General features: G+C 38.7%; 2 protein-coding genes and 1 long non-coding RNA gene across 3 annotated transcripts; 1 reads left to right on the top strand and 2 right to left on the bottom strand.

The window, feature by feature from the left end:
• Positions 1–318: 318 nt before the first annotated feature.
• Positions 319–1,140, bottom strand: LOC112178380 (9-cis-epoxycarotenoid dioxygenase NCED2, chloroplastic). The gene has a single exon (XM_024316535.1). The coding sequence runs from the start codon at positions 1,138–1,140 to the stop codon at positions 319–321; it is 822 nt and encodes a 273-aa protein (XP_024172303.1).
• A 910-nt stretch (positions 1,141–2,050) lies between these two features.
• Positions 2,051–7,167, bottom strand: LOC112179635 (protein DETOXIFICATION 27). Its single transcript, XM_024318089.2, has 8 exons — positions 6,791–7,167; positions 6,157–6,698; positions 3,881–3,967; positions 3,675–3,731; positions 3,330–3,568; positions 2,770–2,888; positions 2,587–2,676; positions 2,051–2,360 (listed from the first exon to the last, which is right to left on the bottom strand). Exons 1-8 carry the CDS (start codon positions 7,079–7,081, stop codon positions 2,298–2,300), a joined length of 1,488 nt encoding a protein of 495 aa, XP_024173857.1. The 5' UTR covers positions 7,082–7,167; the 3' UTR covers positions 2,051–2,297.
• A 597-nt stretch (positions 7,168–7,764) lies between these two features.
• Positions 7,765–11,855, top strand: LOC112175764. Its single transcript, XR_002926626.2, has 4 exons — positions 7,765–7,987; positions 10,102–10,196; positions 10,873–11,039; positions 11,467–11,855. It is a non-coding gene; the product is annotated as an uncharacterized LOC112175764 (long non-coding RNA).
• The last annotated feature ends 6,239 nt before the right edge of the window (positions 11,856–18,094 follow it).

Here is an 18,094-nt window from a genome sequence, read left to right as displayed (position 1 = left end):
CTGAATTTATTGCCCCCTAATAATATCCAGTAACCATATTATTGCCCCCAGTAATCATATTATTACCCCCCAATACTCATATTATTGCCTCCCAATAATCATATTATTGCCTCCCAAAATCATATTATTGCCGTCCAGTGAATTGTATAAACTCCCAAAACCAAAATGAATACACTACATGCACAATTGATCAATTAATATGCATATTATTGCCCCCCAATACTTATATTATTGCCTCTCAATAATCATATTATTTCCTTTCAATAATCATATTATTGCCCCGCAATAGACATGTATAACTACTCAATAATCATATTATTACGCATTCACAATCTGAAGCTCCGACTTCCACGTCTTCTCGTCATGAACAAAGCTCAGGATATACCCACCATCTTCTTCCCCACATGAACCCGAAGGAAGAAAGAAGGGCTCACCACCAAACTTCCTATCCCCGTAAATATGCTTTTTTACTTGGCCAGTAAAAAGATCCACCTTGGCGAAGCTAGAAACTTTCGGCCACGGTTCAGCAATGGCGAGATAAGCATACCGAGTTTTTCTCCCGAGCCGGTTCCGATTCACCATTCCGGCCTCTAAGTTCACATGCTCCAACTCCTCCGAAATAATCGGCCTCCGAGTCGACTCGCCGGTTTTCATATTGAGCCGGATTTCGGACAACACACTCTTCAAGCACTCGTCATTCTCATTAAATATCGAGTCTGGTGGAGTCATGCATGACCTGATCACAACCACCTCATCAGACTGAAGCTCCTCCCACGCATTCCACAAGTGGAAGCAGAAAGTGTCCGGGCATTCAACCCAAATAATATCATCAGCGTTTGTGGCATTTTTCTCCAGAATTCCTAACCTGGATTTCTTGTTCTTGTTGTAGATCACCGGCGGGTCGTCGGTGATCATCTCCTGCAGCTTGAACACCACCTGCTGGTCGGGAATCACGACGAAGTTTTCGATGATGGTGAAGTCGTGCATCATTGTGGGCGCCGCCAGAGGGATTTCCACGTTTGGAGACTTCTCCCCGTCGGCGGAGAATTGGAAGTATTTCAGGTAAGGCCTCTTCACGAAGTCGTAGCTGAGCGTGTGGAGGTGGCCGGACACCTGGTCGACTTTCGGGTGGGCGATCATTATGGACCCGAGTTGTGTTTCGAAGTCGTAGCGGCCCCACTGTTTCAAGGTCGCCGGAGGGAGTGATCCGCACTTGGTACGACATGTCATCCTCGGACATGGCCAAGATGTGGGAGGAGACGAGCAGCTGGTGGTCTGGAGTCGGATTTCCGACGTAATTCCAGCGACGGTGGAGAGAGAGAGAGAGAGAGAGAGAAGGCAATTTTGTTAGATTGGGTAAATGGGGTTAAAAAACTCTTGCTGGATTAAGTGGACAATTTTTAGTCTAAAATTGGGTAAGTGGTCACGCCCCCTTTTTTTATTCTTTCTTCTCCCTTCTCAATGCATTTTCTCAAATACTATCGGAGGCAATCAAATTTTGTTCCCTTGATGGCGTTGACCACGGTTGACCCATATTGACAATTTCGTCCTTTTGTCGGAAACTCCAATTTGCTCCAATTTCGCACAATTTTATCACGATTTCCGCAACTCCACTTATTTCCTACACAATAAATAAAATTAGATTAATTACATTATAATTGACTTAAGGATTAGCTTATTTTTTAGTGTTTTAGATACAATTACATGCATATAAATGCGTGTAATCAAACGAGTACCCTCCCTCCTCTCCAGCTAGAGATCCCAATCAAATTGATCGAGATCTGGCCAGAGAGGGGGAGGAAGTGGGGAAACTGGTTTCGGGGGGTTTGTTTAGAGAGAGAGGAAAAAAGTAGGGTTCCTCTGGTTTATTTTTTTATTTTAGATTTATTAGTACGATCAAATCAATTAGAAAAAAAAATTAGGTACCAATTTGGAGAATCTTTATTTCAAGTATTATTAATTTACTTCCGATTCATAATAGTGTAGATGAACTCCAACAGGCATTGGACTCTCTACAATCATCGAATTTTTGAACATTAAGAAACAAAAATAGTGGAGATTCGAGCTCTGGTATCCATACTCTATTGTTTGATTTCACTTTTGCTGGGAACGAATAACCTTCCCATTTCTCTAGCAAAATTGAAATGGTCCTAGATCGAATTTTACCCAACATACACAAAGTAGTTTAATCAGAATGTTACAAAAATGGGTTTGATAAGTATAACAGGAAAACATTTATGCTCCTCTATGTTATTTTCCTTCAGCTGACTGGAATGCATAAGCTTCTGCTGTTATTGCTATCCCTCTGTTTGATTATCTGGTGTAGACCACTTCTTTACCCGCCGGCCAGCAGTTAGTGCCTGCAAAATTGGGTCAACCAGATATTAATTGATAAAAAAGTGGCATTCCTGACCATGATTTTCGATTAGGGCTCCCAAATTTGCTCAACAAAATTTCATTGTTTAAATGATTGTGTTTGATTATTCAAATTTAGCCGTATTTGAGTCTCTTTTAACTCACATGTTGGTTGACATCATTTCGTTAATAAATTCGATGACTGTATAGTGAGTGTTCACGAGTTTGTACCTCATTTTCCCAATCACGTCGTGCTGTGATGATAGCCAAAATCACAGTTTGTATAAGAGTTCCACCAAGGATCATCCCAGACCATAGACCCTGTTTTACATTTGCACCAAGTTAGAAGTCTATAATTTGGTCCACAAGCGACTTACGAAATTTGCTTGAGGCAGACAAAAGAACAAACCATACCAAAACACCATAGTCAGCAACCCATGCCAATACTATTCCAAGTGGGAGCCCAACAATGTAGTAGCAGAAAAGATTTACGTATGCCACCCATGCTTGCCATCCTGAGCCAACAGCTACGCCTGTCAAAATGAAAAACAATTGTTTTAGAAAGGAAAACACCAGCATATTTGTTGAGCCCACAAATGACAGATTAGAGGTTAGTTTGCTTGTCATGGTCAGTGCACGAACAGTTGTCAACGGTTTATTGATGTAAGACTACTCCCCTCATTCACTAAGATCGCATAACCTTTGTTCACAAGTAAAAATGATAATGAAAGGAATGAGTCATTTCCATTGTAGGTGATTACAGTCTCTACTTGCGGTTTGAGAACCAGTATGCACATGGATCCCATTCCCAAAATTCAAGGAACGAGAATGCGATTGCTCTTTCTATGATAATAAAAAAAATACCCTTAAACCTAATTAAAAATATTATTACCCTACTCGGATTCCTTCTCATCCCAGTTTCAAGTAGGTAAACATGCCAAATTAACATGGGAAATATCGAGTGAAAAACTAACCTGACAAAACGGGTTGAACCCCGTTAAGTAAAATGGTGACAGCCAAGAGGTAAGACAAGTGATCAACTGCTTGGAGGACAGTAGTGCTTGATGTGAAGATGTATGCGAACTTGTCATGTAACGCGATAATGAGTACACAGAAGAAAAGGGAGATGAAGCTCGATTCAGCCACTGCAACCTTGGTTGCAAACTTTGCTCCCGGACCATTTCCAGCTCCGAGCTCATTTGCTACCCTTACTCTGCGAGTTCCATAACATGACTTTCAGAAAATTGCTAGACTCAAATTCATTACCTTTTCAATTCTACAAAATAACAAAAGTCGAAAAAGGCCAAAAGAAATGGTACCCGACTCCAGCCAAGAAACCTAAATGAATCATGAGCTCCCACCCATTTACAGTCATGCTGCAATATTTGAATCCAAGAAACAATAAGAAGGGAACACGCAACGGATTTGGTTAATATGTTAAAACTAGTATAATCAAAATAAGAGTTCTCCAATAAATTGGACGGTACATTGATAGGGAAATGTTGATAAAACAGAGGTCTCATACCAAACTGATAAGGCATCAACAGCAAGAGTCGCATCCGATAAGAATCCGGTCATCAATATCAAAACTCTGTAATACCAAAATTCCAAGCTGCGTAGATCAATAAAAATAATCATTAGAATTAAGGGCAATGCATGTTTGTCGAAATTAAAGGCACAAATATGAAATTACTATGGTGTAAAATTAATACATGCTCTTCCCTCATTTTTCCTACGGTGCAAAGGCAAGCCTATGTCCTATGCCTTTGCTTTTGCTTACTGGTGTAGATGGTAGTTTGGTATAGCTGTGCTTATTAAAAATAAAAAAAATTAATGTAGTGTTAGAATAGTCAGTTGTGAATTTAAGTTGTTGAGTGTTTGGTAATTTTTGATACACTAGTGCTGTGACTATAGAAAAATAATGAAATGGATATTGCGTGAATATTTTTGTAACTATATTGGTTCAAACAAGAAATTAAGAAGACAGCAAGACAATATCCACCTTCCGATATATCAGGAGAGAAACCTAAACTTTGGAGAAAGCACCGGGGAGTTTGCAACCTGTCCGGCGGCACCTCCGCATCGAGCGTGGCTCGGCCCCTCATTGACGAATGGTGGGTGTTGCCGGACGGGTTCTTGGGGTCTCAGGGCCCCTATCTTTGTCTTCATTTCGTCAATCTAGGCTGGGTATAATTCTTCGCTCTTCTCAGACGATGGCACTGGTGTGGATGAGGGTTGATGGGCGTTCGGCGGTGTGCAGACATGGAGCAGATGGCTAGAGGCCAGATCATGACTGCGGCATGCCATGGATCGTCTGGTGCTGGGTTCTTCTCTGTTCTTTGTCGCTAGGCGGAGCCTGCAGTGGGGTTTCGAGCTCTCAAGTTGACGATCTCAGATGCTGGCAGGGCACAGAGATGGCTTGTTACTAGGATTGGGCATATTCGACGAGGTGAGCTTGAAGGGATAGAGTTGCGGTGGTGGTTTGCCAGCGGCGTATCTGGGGAAAGGGAAGCGGAGTACGGCAGCTCCCTTTTTATTTTGTTTAGAGGCTTGTTTCTGGTTAGGTTTTTTGTTAGGTTTTTTTGGTCATTGGTATGTCCCTACTCTTTTGAGCTAGGGTTGGGTCAATTTGAGGTGCCATGGATGTGGTGTCTTTCCTGGGGACAAATTGGATCATTTTCTATTTTATCTTATGGTCAATGTGTTGACGAGCGATCCTTGCACGTGGTCTAGTACTTTTGGGACACTGTGTGGATGAGGACGTTGGTTTTTCTGGTGGTTGTCTATGAGATGGTATCGAGATTCTCGGGATTTTCTATAGCCCGAGAGGTTGAGCGATATAGGTGGTTAGGGGTTGGGCCATTTCGGCTCATGGAGGTCATTCATGATGACGAACCCGTAACTGGTTTAGGTTTTAGGGAGGAGAGTGGAGAGTTCATGTCCACCACCGGTCATTTTCGTGCTATGTAATTTTGATTATTTTCAATAAAAGTTCCTTTTTCTCCTAAAAAAAAAAAAAATACCCTTAGCCCATCCCATCCCATCCCATCCCATCCCATCCCATCCTTACACATGTCAGTGAGAATCGAATCCATGACCTTTACAGTTTTGGAATTTTAACTTACCAACATGTCACAGCTCACTGACAAAAAAGAACCAAAAAGAGGACTTTGAAAATGATGTTATTGTCCGAGTCCGCGTACGAACTGGGTGAGACTAGCGTGATAACCAACTACACCACCCAGACAATTTATGTTCATCTCTATGTCTAGTTTCACTAAGCTGCACATATTCTATATAAAATTTTGAGCAAATAACTAAGCTTAACACATTCAACCTACTTAAACATGAACATACATTGATTCCTGATATCTTTTAAGTACTATAAGTTCAACTAGCAATATATATTATATGCCGGTCAGCTATAATCTGTTGGTAAGTTCCACATTAAAATCCTAATCCAGGTTGGACACACTAAAATAAGCGAGAGCCATAAATCCAGGTTTCGCTAGGAGAGGGGTGGTTAACACTTAATAGTAAGCTAGTTTACTCACTGCACAAACCACACCAAAGTTCGTGATATCGCCTATAGGGTTCTCCGTTCTCTTGGAAATTTGCCCTTTAAGCTAACTGATACATTCTTAAAACGTGTATATCATTATTTGGTAATATAGCAAGAATCTAAGAAATATTGGCGTTTGACTTTAGAAATAAATTTCAGAAATAAATAGAAACATAAAGGGAAATTAAAAAGAAAAATAAAATTTGAGCCAAATGTACAAAGGAAAGATGCAATATTACCAGAGCATGACGCCAGAAGCAGCGGAAAGCTTGACAAATTCCCAGAGCCCAGAAAAGGCCTCCATTGACAAACCTGCCCAACTCAGCGGACACCAACCACAAGTCACATACACAAGCATCATGAAACACAAGAGCCACCATGAAATATCCAAAGTCACAGCCGCACCCACAAGCCCAAAATCCAAAACATACACAAAAATCCAGCTTATCAGGGCATGAAACACCAAAACCACCACGGACATCCACAAAGTCACAAAGTTCTTGAGCTGGCTCTGCAAGAACCTCTGCAATGGGAACATAATTGCATAGCTGAAATGCATTGGCAAAATCCAAAGGGACACCACCTCCGAAAGCTCTGCCACTTCATCTGTCTGCCCGATTAGTTTCAGAATCGGAGAAGCGTAAATGTAAACTGGCGATAGCACAACGCAGCAGATGAACAGCACGATCCACGATCTCTGGAGATAAATCCCGAGCATTGGGTACCTTTTGGCCCCAAAAGCTTGCCCACACAGAGTTTCCAGCGCGCTTGCCATTCCCAACTTTCAAAAACAAAATTCAAAATGTCAAGAAAACCAACCATTAATTTCCAGTGAGCAAATACTAGTGCCTATCAGGTGTTGGAGAAATGTACCAGGAGACCAAATGAGAAGCCGAGGATGACATTGTTGACGATCGAGAATGCAGCGAGCTCATTGTCGCCGAGGTGACCAGCGAAGGCCTGAGTAATGACGGTCATGGTGTAGCCGGCAAGCCGGGAGACAATAGCGGGGCCCACGATGCGCCATAGTTTCTTGGTTTCTATCCAAACTCTTGATGGAAGGCTTTTACGAGGTAGATCTTCAGGTGTACTGTTTCCGGTTGATGGTTCTGGTAATAAGGGTTGATTAAGAACCAGAACTTCTTCTTCTTCTTCCCTGTCCATGGTTCCTTATCTTCCGATGGCCTGGTGAGACCACCAAGGAGATGGAGATAGTTTACACTTATCAGCGAGCTAGCTCGACCGTGAAGTGACATAATAGAATTAAATACATACGACACACAAGACTGACCAGACGCGCACTTAATTGGAAAATATTCTAAGTTGGTGTTGAGTGGTGGTTACAAGAATGGTTGTTATTGAAAATTAGGTAAAGGCCGAGAGTTGGCACTTCAGGTTCGAGAAGCAAATTCTAAACTGAACAACTGACCTAATGCATTTACATACTCGGGTTGGTATGTTGGGTGACCCTTGTATTCCCACGTACCATCGTTAAGATGCATTTACATGTCACTGCACAACTGACCTAATGCAGCCCTTTTGATATTTATGAGAAATAACTCATGTCACGAATAGGAGTAGCCGAGTAGGTGTAGCAACTAGCGAACTAGCCCCAACTAGCCAGGACAAAAGGATGGAAGGAAGTGGGCCCACCGACGTGGGTTGTTATTAGCCAAGCACAGTGTGGAAAAAAATTTGATTTGCTTCATGTGTCCGCTATTTCTTGTATCAATTTTTCTGATTCTATCGAAATATATGTTGTATAGAAAATTGAATTTCATCAATCAAGTATTTTGACTGCAAATAGCAGATATATATATATATATATATATATATATATATAGTTCACCAATTTCAATATCTTATCCTTGGGATTTGGGAAGCCATTGACCTCAGCAACTGATTCTATTCTGAGATCAGGTCATAAAAAGCATGGACTGAGATCAAACCTTCCTTTTATGCTGCCTTGTTAGCTAGGAGATCCATAACAACGAGCTCAAAGCAATCAGCTTGGACGTCAACCATTATCCTCACCCACTTTACAATTACACCTCTCTGCGTGTTCTTGAGGTCAGTTGCCCTTGTTTTTACTGGGATTCGTTCAATCTGGGATATTTTTTATTCTTGTAATTGGAACTGTTGCTGCTCTGCTGTGCTAGCATATATGCAAATTTCTCAAATTCTAAGCTTGCTCCAATCTGAATTATATATATGTAGAGATTGTGTTAAATGCCCTTCTTATCAAATAATTTCATTGACTCCATAGGAAAGAATGTTAAAATGCAAATTAGAAACTCATTTGTTCAGACGGGCATGCATGTTATATTATGATCTGGTTTAGCTAAATACTTTTGATCTGGTTTTGATGTCATATTATGTTGTACTGGAAATCAAGTTGTCAGTTCTTAACTCTTTCAATTGCTTCCTGCAAATCTGCAATGCACTTCTGTTTTTCATCAAACACAATTGGTTTGCCTAATTTTCTTCCTCCCCCTAATCCCATATTGCTCAAATTAGCATTGCTACTTCGTTTCACTTGCTCCTTTCTCAAATAGTTACCTCAACTTCGATCATTTGAAGCTTCTGATGTTGGACTTTTATGCTGTTTCTGTGCACAACTACATAATTGATAGGATAAAAGTGAGACACAAATATGGGGCAATTTAAAGGCTAAATAATTTAAGAAGCAAACCCAAAGTTTCATCCTATCAATTTTGCACGCACTCATTTCTTGAAAGGCTTTACTGTTTCAGTAAACAGATAAGAGTTTTGAATCAAAAAAGTTGATTTTAAATCTCTTTGTTTGGATAATTTTGGGAGGCAACTCCTTTGTGTTTTGAGGGAAACTTAAGCTGCAATTGCATGAGCTTTGATTCATTGCAGTAGCCAGAACTTTTAATTCGATTATTAACCTAACATGCCTTCCTAATAAAATATATTGGGGAAAGGCTTTATATATAAGCAATGCCTATCACTGATTAACTATTAGATAAGGGAAGTCTTTATATATGTCTTGCATCAGGGACGCTAGAAATATCAGATAATAAAGAATTTTGAGATGACAGACTAGGAATCAATCCCAGCTATGAAAAACGCCTCACAACTTAGACATGTGAATCACTCAGAAGAAGCCTAGAATTTTGGAGTCCCGTTCCTAGAACGAAGGCCATCACCTACCCTCATATATTACGAAAAGACAGAACTATAGTAGTAGCTTCAATGATTTCTTGGTTATCTGAACATCAATCTTTGATTCCTAATTGAATGACTGATTGGTCAAGCCTCTAGACCTTCTAGATTCGGCACTCTGGCCTATATTTTGTACAGGTACATCCTGAGAGTCCAAAACTAATAAACATGTGATCATCCATGTGGTACTGTCCTTTGACATCATTAATAATTATCTAATGCATCAAGTAGGTCTTCTTGGAAAGAAAAGACTGGCATTTGAATGCATTCTGTTTTGCTTGTTTCACTTACGGTTAATAGTAACTTTTTTTGTATGATCAGCTTATGTTCTACTATTTTCCTTTTTACATTTAACTTTCCATAAATAAGTTCCTTTGTACTGTAGTTTTCAATGCTATATGATCTGAAATTTTATCTGATGAATATTGTTTTCTTCTCTTTACAGTTTACACTATAGTAGTAAACATTGAAAATTATAATTTGCCTTAAAGATGGCGGCCAACTATATGGTGTAATACTTTGTAATGAAAAGGGTTTACATCATTTGTTTAATTTGCTTTTGGGTTATGGAGTATATTGTCATGTTTGGTGTAGCTTGCATTAAAAGAATTTTGATGGGCCATGGTAAAAGTTTCATTTTTCAACTGTCAATCTTTTGCTTGTATGTGCATGCGCTCTTCAGGTTTGAGTGCAGATGGCAGATATGCGGATTTGCTGTATCTAGTAAATTATGTTTTAACAAGAGTTTCACAAGTCATCCACATATAGAAGTTACTTAAATATTATAATTAGTATTTTCACAAATATGATATCAAAATTAGTATCTGCACAAATATCTTTGCAATTGTTGCTACTATTATATATACGATTTGAGCACCTATTGTGTGTATGAAATGAGTAAAAAGAACCTTGCTTTGTTATGAGATTTAGATCAATTACGTAATTGTTTACAATATATTTGAAATCATTTTTCATATAGTATTATATATGTGCAGCCTATCAGCGGTTTTGGCATGGCTAAAGTTTTGGAATCTGGGGATGCAAAGTTTAAGCAAGGCGACTTGGTTTGGGGAATGACTGGCTGGGAATGGTATAGTTTCATCACTTTCATTCAGTATTTGTTTAAGATTCCCACCACCGACGGTGGCACCGATGTGCCTCTCTCTTATTATACTGGAATTGTTGGGGTGTGTGTGTATATATATCTATATATATGCCCTCCCCCCTCCCTGCTGCCCCTATTATTTCAATTGCTATTGCTATTACTATTTACTACCACTTTTTAATTCTTCTTCTGCAAAATTGCCTCTGCTTGAAACAAAAAGTTTGCATTATCTTTGTATGTCACTGATTGTAGTGGCTTCTTCTTATTTATGCTGAATGGTGAGACTAGTGAATCTAGTGTCAAACCCTTATTTGTTTGAACAAAGATATTTTACATTTTGATTTCTATGGTTGCGGCTTTTGTTAATTGTCACATTCTTTCCAAAACTAATGTTCCAAACTCCACATTGCTTTTCAAATTTAGTAGTGTGGTCTGGCAGTAAGAAATTTATTCAGCATCAAATAATCTTGATGACACTGGTCATGCAGTAACTTAACTGCCTTTTAGCATCGTTCTCTACTTAAATGAGTTGGAGTAATCCGTCATAATAAATTCAACCACTTTTGATCTTTCATTTTCAGTCCTGTAATGCACAATGTATGTCCTGCGACACTCCTGCTTAATGCGCTCAGGGCTTATGACATGTGTTTGCTTAATGTAGGTATGCGTGGTTTGACTGCCTATGCTGGTTTTTATGAGATCTTCTCTCCTAAGAAAGGAGAGACGGTCTTCGTTTCATCGGCATCAGAAGCGGTAGGTCAGCTTGTTGGCCAATTTGCCAAGTTGGCCAGGTGCTATGTTGTTGGGAGTGCTGGAAGCAAAGACAAGGTAGCAATTACTACTTAGTGATCAATATCAATATTGTCTTAGTTAGAATTCTGGGGATGCTACTCAGTTGTATGATTATTAGAAAATGTGTTTAGTACTATTTGCCAAGTTCTGAATTAGTTGTGCTCACCAGTATAAAAATATTAGTCATCACCAGTATACATTATCCTTGTGATAAAGTATATTGACTTGTTTTTTTAGGTGTGTCTTGTTTTATTAACATGTTGCACTGACTGAAGTAGTTCCTGCAGTTATTCTGCAGAATTCTAATGCCCTTTGGAATTGTAGCATGCACACTCACTGTTTAATTCACAGAAAACTGCATCCAGTGACTTTGATCAAGTCATTATGGGGATTGTACTCTTTGAATTGACTTGTTTTGTTTCCTGTTGCCTTTTTAATATAATATGTCATTTTGCGTGTTTAGGTTGATTTGCTGAAGAACAAGTTTCGCTTTGACCAGAAAGTCAGTAAAATGGATCACAAAAGAGGTGGACTAAAGCATGCACAAGTTTGGTTTATGGGAAATAAGTGAAGGTTTCACTCTTCAATACTTTCACAGCAGAGTAATTGAAGAGCGGATGCAGACGACAACTTTTAGTCCTCTCCAATTGCACTCTTCTTTCCTTATAATTGCATTTTCTACTTAAGAAATGCCTGGGTTTTTTAGTTTATGGGTTGTTGACATTCTTTCACAACTGTGTGTATATTTGGAATCAATTTCAGTTTCACTTCATTGATTCGTTTTTACATATTGTAATCGTTGAATGTAAATTAGTTTTCCCTCTTTGAATATTGCAGTAGCAGCTTGGTTCATTGCTTTTGCTTTATCAGTGTGCATTATTGTGTTACCAAGTAGCAGCCAGAGTTCTCACTAAAGCATGCACTCACCTTCATCACTTGCTTCACAGCTTGATTGCATTTTCTTGTCTTGTTTGATGCTATGAAATCCTATATTTCAGTTTGTTTTGATGGCTGTATTCCATCTTGTTTGAAAATTAGAAAATCATGCAACCATCTGAGTCAAAGAAATTAAAGTACAACAAACTAAATGGATAAGAAACATTTCATTAAATCATCATCATCTCATTCAACTCCAATTATGAAATTGCAATTGAAAGTGTAAAAGATTCCATTAGACCTCATTACATCTTTCAATTTTGTCCCTAACAAAATAAGTTAATCTTCTAAAATAAAAACAATGTGACATCTCTATAAAAATATTATCCAATTGCTCATGTCGATCAAAATTCTGTTATCATATTGAGCTAGATCAACATTCTCCATTTGTAGTCTGATCATAAGCAAAAATAGAATGACATGAAACAAGAATCCATATGGTATATACCAAGGAAGCATACACAACTTAATTAGAGGTCAGATGCATTTTTATCTAATATTCTAATCACAATGCAATCTTGATCATAGAGAACAGGAAAGGGAGACTAACTTTACCCCAATCGCCAAGCAGAAAATCTTTATTCTACATGAATGACAAGACTCTGACTCATTGTTCCTTTCATGAAACCATATTTGTTTTGTAGAAAACTTCTTCAACTGCTGTACGTGCAGAATATCAAAAGCACATAAGACTAGTGTGTTTAAACGTAGAATGGTGCATTGAAGATGACATGTACACAGCATACAATATTTCCAAGTAAAAGAGATTAATACGTTAGAAGCAATTATACCTTTCATGAGTAACATGGTGGAGGAAATTTATTTTATCAAAATCGACTGTTGGATATTATCATGATAAGAAGACATTGTTATGGTCAAAATTTCAGCTACTTTTATCGTCGTTTGGGTCTCGATCTGCAAGGTTAACTCTAAACCCTAAAATACCACATAAAACTAAGGAATAAATACTGCTTACTCCCTATACTTATAGAGTTTCATTGTTTCAGTCCCTGACTTTCGAATTTCACCTAAAAGTTCCTCAAACTCTCAATTTCCTCACAATTGGTCCCTGTTGTCAAGCCTCCGTAAAAAACTTTGTTATCTTACTGACGTGGCGGTCGTTTCTATGCTAAAAGTCTATTATACCCTCACTTCTTTTTTCTTTTCTTTTTTAATTAATTTTTTTCTCTCTTTTTTTTTCTATTTTTCTTTTTACCTCTTCTTCTTCCACATCTCTCCTCTCCTCTGTTTATCTCCGTCTATTATCTGGAAGCTCTTATCCTCAGCATCTTCTCACTGGACCAAGAATATGCATACCTATGACCAGAATCATCCGAAAACATATGCCAACCACCCTATTTACCATGACCTTCATAAAATAATCAGACAAAAAGGTAAGAAAAACATCAAAAAGTCAATAAAAATCGATCCAAACTATTTTCCAAAGAATTAGAAAATAACCGATTGATGGTGCAAAGTACCAGGCTCAATTAGAACTCCGGCATACCCATAAATCAACATGTTTTGTGTCGAATTAACAAAATTTTACCCTACATTCCAAACCAATAGCAAAAAAAAAGTATTAATCTTGGCAAACACAATTCAATTTGCCTCAAACCTATCTTCCCAAATTCAGCAGTCTAATTAAGCACAACAACATTGCACAATCCACCACCCCAAAGCTAAAAAGCAATCAATTCCGGCACAAATCATCACCTACAACCCCGACAAAGCCGACAAATATCCGTCGAAAGCTGAGGTGGAGGGCCAAACATCGGCAACGGCCGCAGAATCCTTGTGCTTTCTGGGCAACAATTTCTTGTAGGACTGAATGTGGAGGAACAAAACCAGATCATACACATCGACTCCAACTTCATCAATGACGTCGGGCTTGGCCTGGACGAGTGGGTCCGACTCCAAATGAAGAACCGACGCTAGGGTATCGAGGACGAGCCTCGCGAAATCAATGGAGATCTACAATGACTCGGAGATCGCTGCGATGTTGACCCGGTGACTGAAGGCGAAGAGGGGAGATCGGGTGCAGAGGAGGGGACCGGCGGAGAGGTGGAGGGTGAGACCGAGGGAGGTGAGGTCGTTGACCTTGGAGGGGTCGGTGTCGTCTTTGACCTTGAAGAGGATGGTGTTCTCGATGACGGGGGATGATGACATGGTGATGGTGGCAAATTTGGGGATGCGGGTTTTGGGGAAAGAGAGGAGGTGGTGGTGGTATTTGGGAGGTGAGAGAGAGCGAGAGAATGGAAGAGGGAGTGGCCTTGTGACACAGAGTCGCCGTCATGTCTGGAGAGAGAGAGAAATAAAATCGGGGGTTTTGAGTAGGTGAGGAAGAACAGAAATGAAATCTGGGTTTACTGATCATAGTGATGGAGGGAAGCTCCTGTACTAGATTGGGGCTCTGTTACAAAAAGAGGTAAAGAGAAAACAAAGAGAGAGAGAGAGAGAGAGAGAGAGAGAAAAGTGAGGGTAAAATAGACATTTTGGCGTGAAATGGATGCCGTCGGCAATTTAACGGACAATTTGGATGGAGCTTGATGACATTGTAAGGAAATTGAGAGTTCGAGAAGCTTTTAGGTGAAATTCGAAGGTCAGTTACTGAAACGATGAAATCCTATAAGTATAGGGAGTAAGCAGTATTTAATCCTAAAACTAATATGCTCATTACCGGTCCTTCGTAATTTATTTTGTTGATCTATCCACTCTCACACTCTCGTGGGTATGGGCTATATAAACTAATGAGAAAAATTTCTAGAAGTTTATCTCCTCCTGGTATAGCTTCCCTTAGGGAAGTATAAGTGTATAAAGAGTTCAAGAAAGAGGAACTCGAGGGCGATTTCTTTCATAGTGGACGAGAATGATGTAGGACGAAAATGAGCCTGGTTTAGCCGGAAAACTAGAAAAATAAAGAAGCGGCGTGGAATCAAGAAAAGTGATTGGAAAATAGGTAATTCAGACATAATAAGGTTATTAGCCGCTGCAATATCCAAGAAAATTTGGTTTTGGACTTTTCAGGTTTCTCGTGCGAAAAGTTAGGTCTTAATTGTGAATCAGATTTGATAAACTTTTGGCCAGAATGTCCGTTTAAGACGTATGATACCTTTCCAGAATGGGAACGACGAGATCTTCAAGACTCACTTTAGTGAGTCCTAACGGATTTAGGCCGAAATATGTCGTTTTAATTATCCGATTCGGGATTTAATATTTTTAGGCTAGTTTTACATTTGTTTTAGAGTTCTTTTAATTTAGGTTTCTAGTTTCCTTTTAAATTTGGATTCTTTAGGATTTCTTGTTAGATTATGATTTTAGGTCTTGGATGCCTATATAAGCACCATCATGTTTTGTATTAGGATCACTTTTATCGTATCAAATTTAATAAAATGAGAGTTTTTTCTCAAATTCTCTGGTGGACTCCAGATTTATCTTTTTAGGGTTTATTGCTTGTAAACTCAGGTTACTTCCGAATGCGTCAGGTGGTATCAGAGCAAGTCTTTCCTGTCTCTCTTATTTACCTCGATTATCCATGGGTGACGAACGTACTACCCCAGTTACAAGAGCGGATTTGGATGCCCTTACCGCTCAGATGATTGCACAGATGACCGCTGCCGTGAATGCTCAAATGACAGCCATGAATGCTTAAATGGCAGAATTTCATGGGTTGTTGGAAGCAAGAAACAACATCACCTGTTACAGAGGCGGAGAAGGACAACGTGCTAGAGCTCTACATGGTGGTGGAGGTGATATTAATTATGATTCCGAGGATCTCATAACCAAGGCTGATATTCCTTACTTTTCTGGTCCATGAGCGTGGAGGATTTTCTGGATTGGCAGGTTGAAGTGGATAGAATCTTTGAGATCATGGAGGTTCCAAAACACAAGCAAGCTAAGATGGTTTCTCGGAAGCTAAAAAAAGATGCTGCTTATTGGTGGGATCATTTGTAGAGTTCTCGTCAGAGGCAAGGAAAAGAGCGTGTTCGAACATGGAGGAAGATGAAAGGTCTTCTTAACGAAAAAAATTTGCCTAGAGATTTTTCGATCAAGAATTACCCTCCTAAGGTTTTTGAGAAGAAGTTGAAGTCCAAAGAGTTTTCTTTGCCCGTTGAGATTAATAGTTTATCTGAAGAAAAACCAGAAAATTTTCTGATGGAAGAAACTCCACAAGAAATCATCCATGATGATCAAGAAGATGTTACAGATGAAATTGCTCATGAAGACATGGTTATTTGTAATGGTGAAGTCTTGGATCCTAAAATAAATCATTCAAAACCCGATGTCATTCAAGAATGCAACCTTGAGAGTCAAGAAGAATCTACTACGGTAGCCTATGAAAGCCAAAATGCATATGACAGACTCATCTATGGTGTTGGGTTCATGATTGTGCCATAAGAATATGCAGAAGATCCGGTCAATAATCCACAGGTTCAATTGTCTAATTTTTTCTCGGGTCTTTTGTCTATCTATTCTTGTCCTTTATTCAAGAGAAACTCGAGAGCGAGTTCTTTCATAGTTGAGGAGAATGATGTAGGACGAGAATGGACATGGTTTAGCTGGAAAACTAGAAAAATAAAGAAGCGGCTTGGAATCAAGAAGAGTGATTAGGAAATAGGTAATTCACGCATAATGAGGTCACTAGCAACTGCAATATCCAAGAAAATTTGATTTTGAATTTTTCAGGTTTCTCGTGCAAAAAGTCAGGTCTTAATTGTGAATCAGATTTGATCAACTTTTTGCCAAAATGTCCGTTTGAGACGCATGATACCTTTCCAGAATGGGAACGACGAAATCTTCAAGACTCACTTTAGTGAGCCTAATGGATTTTGGCCAAAATATGTCGTTTTAATTATCCGATTCGGGATTTAATATTTTTAGGCTAGTTTTACATTTTAATTTAGGTTTTTAGTTTCCTTTTAAATTTGGATTCTTTAGGATTTCTTGTTAGATTATGATTTTAGGTCTTGGATGCCTATATAAGCACCATCATGTTTTGTATTAGGATCAGTTTTATCATATCAAATTTAATAAAATGAGAGTTTTCTCCCAAATTCTCTGGTGGACTCCAGATTTATCTTTTTAGGGTTTATTGCTTGTAAACTCAGGTTACTTCCGACTACTTAATGTCAAATTTATTGATTTCCTGGTACGAATATTTGGATTGCACAAAATCCTCACATGCCTGGTAATGTGGTACAACTTGTTTATTAGTGTATTACAAAGTTGCTCATTCCATGAGCCACATGGTGGTGGAAATATAATTTATCCAAATTGACTGTTGGATGTTATCATGATAAGAAGATATGGTCATGGTCAAGATTTCAGCTATTTTTGTCATTGTTTGGGTATCGATCTACTAGGCCAACTCTAAACCATAAATACCACATAAAACAAATATTCTCCTAACTGGTCCTTCCCAATTTATTTTTTAGATATGTCAGCTCTCAAACTCTCGTGGGTATGGGCTATATGAACTAATATAAAAATTTCTGAAATTTTATCTCCTCCTACTATAGCTTCCCTTTGGGAAGTATAAGTGTATAAAGAGTTGGCCGCTCCGCTTTGTTTGATGTCGCATTGTTGGCAGATTGGGTTAATTTTTTTACACAGTACCTAATAATACACTATAAATAGATGAGTAATGTCAAATTTATCGATTTCCAGTCACGAATTTTTGGATTGCACAAAATCCTTATATGCTTAGTAATGTGGTGTAGCTTGTTTAGTAGTGTATTACAAAATTGCTCCTTCCATGAGCAACATGGTGATGAAAATATAATTTATCCAAATCGACCGTTGGATGTGATCATGATAAGAAGATATGGTCATGGTAAAAATTTTAGCTATTTTTGTCATCGTTTGGGTATCGATCTACTAGGTCAACTCTAAACCCTAAATATCACATAAAACTAATATGAGCATAACCGGTCATTCGCAATTTATTTTTTTGATCTGCTAGCTTTTACACTCTCGTGGGTATGGGCTATATAAACTAATATAAAAAGTTCTGGAAGTTCATCTACTCCTAGTATAGCTCCCCTTAGGGAATTATAAGTGTATAAAAGGTTGACCACTTTGTTTGATGTCGAAATGACCGCGGATCGGGTTATTTTTTTTACACAGTACCAATTTAATACGCTATAAATAGATGG

Source organism: Rosa chinensis, chromosome 7, assembly GCF_002994745.2.
Source record: "Rosa chinensis cultivar Old Blush chromosome 7, RchiOBHm-V2, whole genome shotgun sequence".
In the NCBI taxonomy this organism is placed as follows: Eukaryota; Viridiplantae; Streptophyta; class Magnoliopsida; order Rosales; family Rosaceae; genus Rosa; species Rosa chinensis.
This window is presented reverse-complemented; position numbering and strand designations above follow the sequence as displayed.